At 54.5% G+C, this 5,391-nt stretch overlaps 1 protein-coding gene across 1 annotated transcript; it reads left to right on the forward strand.

Annotated features, from left to right (window-relative positions):
* The first annotated feature begins 1,987 nt into the window (after positions 1-1,987).
* Positions 1,988-4,845, forward strand: PNMA8A (PNMA family member 8A). The gene is made up of 2 exons (XM_040457472.1): positions 1,988-2,238; positions 2,384-4,845. The coding sequence occupies exon 2, from the start codon at positions 2,472-2,474 to the stop codon at positions 3,924-3,926; it is 1,455 nt and encodes a 484-aa protein (XP_040313406.1). The 5' UTR covers positions 1,988-2,238; positions 2,384-2,471; the 3' UTR covers positions 3,927-4,845.
* The last annotated feature ends 546 nt before the right edge of the window (positions 4,846-5,391 follow it).

The following is a 5,391-nucleotide window of genomic DNA, read 5'->3' on the forward strand; positions in this document are numbered from 1 at the left end:
CTTTTTTAATGTTTATTTATTTTTGAGAGAGAGGGGAAGAGAGAGAGCAAGAGTGGGAGAGGGGCAAAGGAAAGGAAGACAAAATCTGAAGCAGGCTCCAGGCTCTGAACTGTCAGCACAGATCTCGAACTCACGAGCTGCGAGATCATGACCTGAGTGGAAATTGGACGCGTAACCGACTGAGCCACCCAGGCGCCCCCTGTTTTCTTTTATAGTAATGGTTTGTCAATTGTCATTGATTCTCGCCACATTCCACCTCTGCAGTATCTTCGAGTTATTGATTGCTGCCTAATAAGCAATCCTAAGACGTAGTGATGTCGAACAACTGTTTGCTTACACTCATTGACTCTCTGGGTCAGGAATTCACACAGGCTACAGCAGTGATGGCTTGTTTCTGCTACACGGTGGCTGGGTCTCCACCAGGAAAATGTCAATGGTTGGGGAGTGAGTCAAACGTTTGGGAGCTGGAGTCACCTAGAAGTTTCCTTACTCCCCTGTCTGGTGCCTGGGCTGTGATCAGTTGCAGGAGGGGCTAAGCTGGGAATTGTTGACTGGAGCACACACATGTGGCTTCTCCAGCTGGCTTGAGCTTCCTCACAACATGGAAGCCAGAGGAAAGTTGACTTTCCTCCTTGGAGCTCAGCGATCCAAGAATGAGTGTCCCAATGAACAAGGAAAAAGTTGCATGGCCCTTTATAACATAGCCTGAGAAGTCACATGGTTTTCCTTCCATGATACTCTTGGTTCAATCTTTTCCCTTTGACCACACTCGTTATTAGTCAAAGAATTTACAAGCCAGCTCAGATTCAGTAAGAAGGACAGAGATCACCACTTTTCCACAGGAACATCAAAGAATTATGGCCGTGTTTGAAAGCCGCTGCATGATGAAATACATTCATTCTTCAGTTGATTCATAGAACTCCAACAGGTAAAGTGCACGAGCTTTTTAAACTCTAGTTATAGCTTGAGTGTTTATTGGAACGTGATATTCAGATTTAACAATGTGAATGACAGGTCTTTTTTTTTTTTTGGCATGAAACATCATGGGAACTGGGGCAATCACACACATACTGCTACATCAAGGTATCGATCCCACCCAAGTTCAGGGATGCTAGAGATGAGTGGAACACGCATTTTGGCTATTTGGTCTTGCAAAGGCCAGTTCCAAAATGGGATTCAAATAGCATTCAAGTTGAATATTCAGGCCCAAACTGTACTTCAGTGCATGCATCACATATGATATCCCTTCCAGATCAGGGTGGTTTTTATTGATACTCCTTTGGGGAGAAGAGGAAGGAGCTTGGAGAACTCAATATGTCCGAGACTGCACAGCCAGTAAGCAGCATTCTAGATATGTCAGCGAGGGCCTGACCAGGAAACAGCCGCTCTAAGAGTCACTGAGGAGTGTTTCATCAACTAACAACAAAGGTGCTGCCCCTGGGCAGCAAGTTGAGGAAACCAGCAAGGCAAATGAGGCACTATATCCAGGCCTGCAGCGCACGTGTGGGCAGAAGCCGGGAGTTTCTAGAAGTTTCTGGATATTTCCGGAACCTGGGAACTGTAGCCAAAAGAGCTGGCAGGAGCTGTGGTTTTGTTAGAGGACCTCATGGGGGGTTAAAGCTGCCCTTTCCTCTCGCCCTCTGATTTCTGGAGGCTCCCGGAAGGGGGGGGGGGATGGGGGGGTGAACCCAACAGGAAGGCGGAAGACGGGAGGGCTAGTTGGTTGCCATGCTAAAGACAGGGCATTCCACCTCCATCCCCGAGGCCCCCGTTGAATCGAAAAGGATGGAAAGTGCGTCTGGAGGGAAAATCGGAGAATGCGCAGACCCCGGGGTCGGCGAGCTGACCATCCGCTCTCCAGCCGGGCTCCCGTCCCCAGCGCCCCTGCCAGCGGCGGCCGGTTGCCATGGCGACCGCGGGAGCGGCGCGGCCGGGCGGCGCGGGCGCAAGTGCGCAAGCGCGCGCTGCGACGCCGGCCTGGGCTCCGCGCAGCTGCAGGGCTCGAGGCGCCGCGTGACCCGTCCGGGGCCGGAGCGGACGCCGGTTCCTCGGCCCTTTTCGCCGGGAACAGCCGGCCTGGGTGGCCCGAGCTGGCGCCTGGCGAGCGGCTGCCTCCCCGGCGGCCTGTCCTCAGCCCGACCCGACCCGGGAGGCCGGGACGCGAGGCTGCAAGGAGCCCTGCCGGGCGGCCGCCACCCGCGGGGCGGGGCGCGGTTTTCGGCCGGTCGCGGAACACGTGTGAGCACCCGGGGCCCGGTTTGGGGAGGAGGGACCTGGGAAGGCGCGAGGCCCGCCGGGAGGCCCGCCGCGCTGGGGGCAGCAGAGATCCCTGAGCCCGGCCGTCTTCCGGGGAATCTGACCTCCCTCTCCTGTCACTTTACAGGATCAGTATTTGGGGCCCGCTGCAGCCCTCGTCCACCTTATAGACGGTTCGGTGCACGTGGGATTAGAGCCGCCAGGTGCCCGCCACCATGGCCATGAACCTTCTGGAGGACTGGTGCCGGGGTATGGAAGTGGACATCCACAGGTCCCTGTTGGTCACGGGCATCCCAGAGGACTGTGGTCAAGCAGAAATTGAGGAGACCTTGCATGGGGTCCTCTCCCCGCTGGGCCCGTACTTCGTGCTCAATAAGATTTTTCTGAGGGAAGAGAACGCCAAAGCTGCCCTAATTGAGGTGGGAGAGGGTGTGAGTCTCAGGGCCGTACCCCGGGAGTTCCCAGCAAGGGGGGGCGTCTGGAGAGTGGTTTGTAGAGACCCCACCCAGGATGCTGAGTTTTTAAAAAATCTGAATGAGTTCTTAGATGCCGAGGGGCGCACGTGGGAGGATGTGGTCCGCCTGCTCCAGCTCAGCCACCCCCCACGGCCCCAGAATCAGCGCCCGGAGAACTGGGCAGAAGCTTTGGGGGTGCTCCTGGGGACAGTGGTGCAAATCGTCTTCTACATGGATGCCGAGATCCGCAGCCGCGAGGAAGTGAGGGCGCAAGAGGTGACTGATGCCCAGGCCGTAGCAGCTTCAGCTTCAGCATCACGGAGGAAGGTCAAGAAGGAGCCGGGATGGGCTGCAGAAGTAGGGTCTGCTTTGAAGACGGAGAATCCCGACAACTGGCATGACATGGAAGACGAAGGTGACCCCCCCAAACCTCTGGTTCGCAGAGCTGGAGCTAAAAGTCGCTCCAGGAGAAAGAAGCAGAAAAAAAAACCCCAGCAAGAGTCAGTGGCCTGGAAGAAACCCAAAGGCCACCATTCCAAGAGCTCAGCCGCCTTGGAGGATCCCGAGGCCAATGGCGCGGAAAATATGGAGGTCTCAGAAGCTATCAGGAGCAACAGAAAGCCCTGTGTGAAGCAGGAGGAGTCGGCTTTGAAGAAGCCTGCGGGCAAATGTGCCTGGAAGGCTCCCAGCAAGCCATCCCGTGATGCCCAGTCAGAAGCTGTGAGTCCTGGAATTGCTTCCGGGTCAGACCAAGATGGCGGTCAGGAAGGCCCACCAAAGAAGAAGGCCGTGGGCTGGGCCTTGGCAAAGAGCCCTGCCCCCATGAGAAAGAAAAAGAAGGTAAGCTTGGGCCCTGTCTCTTACGTCCTTGTCGATTCGGAAGATGCCAAGAAAAAACCGATGATGGCAAAGAAAGGGCCAGCCGCAAGAGAGGCATCAGTTCAGAAGGCCCCCCGAGGCCCACAGCCCGCGGAGTTGCCAGCCTCGACCTCCCAGGGCCCAGAGGCCGACCCAGAAGGCTCCCCTCGTGCCTCCAGTGGTGAGAACGACCACAGAAGTCATTTGGGGTGCGCCGACAAGTGGATGAGTGGGGAAGAGCCGGAGCGCCGGGTGGGGGCAGGTCAGGGGGTGCATGAGGAGGACCCCAGTGCAGTGGAAGAGGCAGATGAGGTTTTAGAGGGCGAGAGCCCTGACCTCCCTCCTAGGAGCCCCTGAAGGCCAACATGGGGGACACCACGCAGATCCGCCACCTCTCCTTTGTCGGTGACTGTCGCTGTGGTAGTCTCCATTCTGCCACTCCGTCTGACCCAGCTCCCTTAATAAAAACCCAGTGGTTTGGAGTGATAATGATCAATGGGTCGTCAAGGTAGATGGCTTTGAAGGTGGAGTTTTCTGGAGGCCTGGTTGGGGGATAGGAATGTTCAAGCACTGAAAAGGACCAAGGGAGTGAGAAGAAAACACAAATTCCACAGGACACGCACTTCCCCTTTTGAGCTCTTCTAATCCACAGAACCCAGAAAGCTTTGATTTGGAGGACCACCCGTAGCTGGTTAGTTGAAAGACGTCCAAGGAAGAAGTATCACGTTGGGAACAAAAGTTTTTTCTTATTGAGTGAACTTTTGACTCTTAAAGGACCCCGTTTGTAAAGATGTGGCTCTCAGAGGGGAAGTATCCGTGGGCTCTTAGGTGAGAGAGATTAAGGGGGGGAGGTACATTGCTCTGCTCTTTTCTCTGCCACGCCTGCTTTTGCACCTCCCCTTGACTCACCTTCAGAGGTTAGAGGGTCACTAAGATTGGGAAAATTCTAGAACATTTACCTTTACATACACAGGCGGGATCCCTGTTAACATCCATCCGTGTTCTGCCTTTCTTCCTCATTCCCTGCTTTCTGGATGGCCAGCCAACCTCTGCATGCAGGGTCTGGCATATTCTCCCACCTTCTCTGTGTTTCCATCATGGGTAAGTTAAGCTGAGATCGTCCAAGCGGACCTGCCCGCCTTGCTCCTGCTGGTTTTCAGCTTCCATCCTCCAGTTAACTGGCCAGAGGGTGAGAAGGTCCCAAGAGTTAGTTTTAGGGGACTTAGGCCTTGACGTACTTGAGCTTTAGATTCTGTTAATAAAAGTGGTATTTGGATTCCCGTTTAGCGTCTGGCCGTCTCAGGACGCCCATGGGGAGAGGGGGTGATCAGTAGGGAAGGACTCAGGCGCTTCTGGCTTCCCAGCCCCTAATTCCATCCAGCGCCACCAAACTCTGTGTCTTTGGGGCTAAAGACCCTTCTCACGTTGTAATCAGAGAGGGAAAAAATTCTTAAAAACTTGGCTGTTAATTTCTGTCATCCGAATAGACCAACATTCCTTGTCTCCCGTGTGTGTGTGTGTGTGTGTGTGTGTGTGTGTGTGTGGAGGGGGAGGGGGTGGGGTACCTGACACCGTTGGTTTTCAAATAGTGTCCTGGGAGGCCCAAAGCATGCTCGAAGATGTAATCCAAACCTTTTTTTTTTCCGTGTATTTAATTTATTTATTTAATTTATTATTTTTTTGAAAGAGTGTGCGCCCATGCGGGGGAGGGGGAGGGACAGAGGCAGAGAGATTCTTAAGCAGGCTCCACGCCCGGCGCAGAGCCCTATCTCACAACCGTGAGATCATGACCTGAGCTGAAATCAAGTCGTCAGATGCCCAA

This window comes from Herpailurus yagouaroundi, unplaced genomic scaffold (genome assembly GCF_014898765.1).
Source record: "Herpailurus yagouaroundi ecotype Mexico unplaced genomic scaffold, PumYag 220, whole genome shotgun sequence".
Taxonomy (NCBI): Eukaryota; Metazoa; Chordata; class Mammalia; order Carnivora; family Felidae; genus Herpailurus; species Herpailurus yagouaroundi.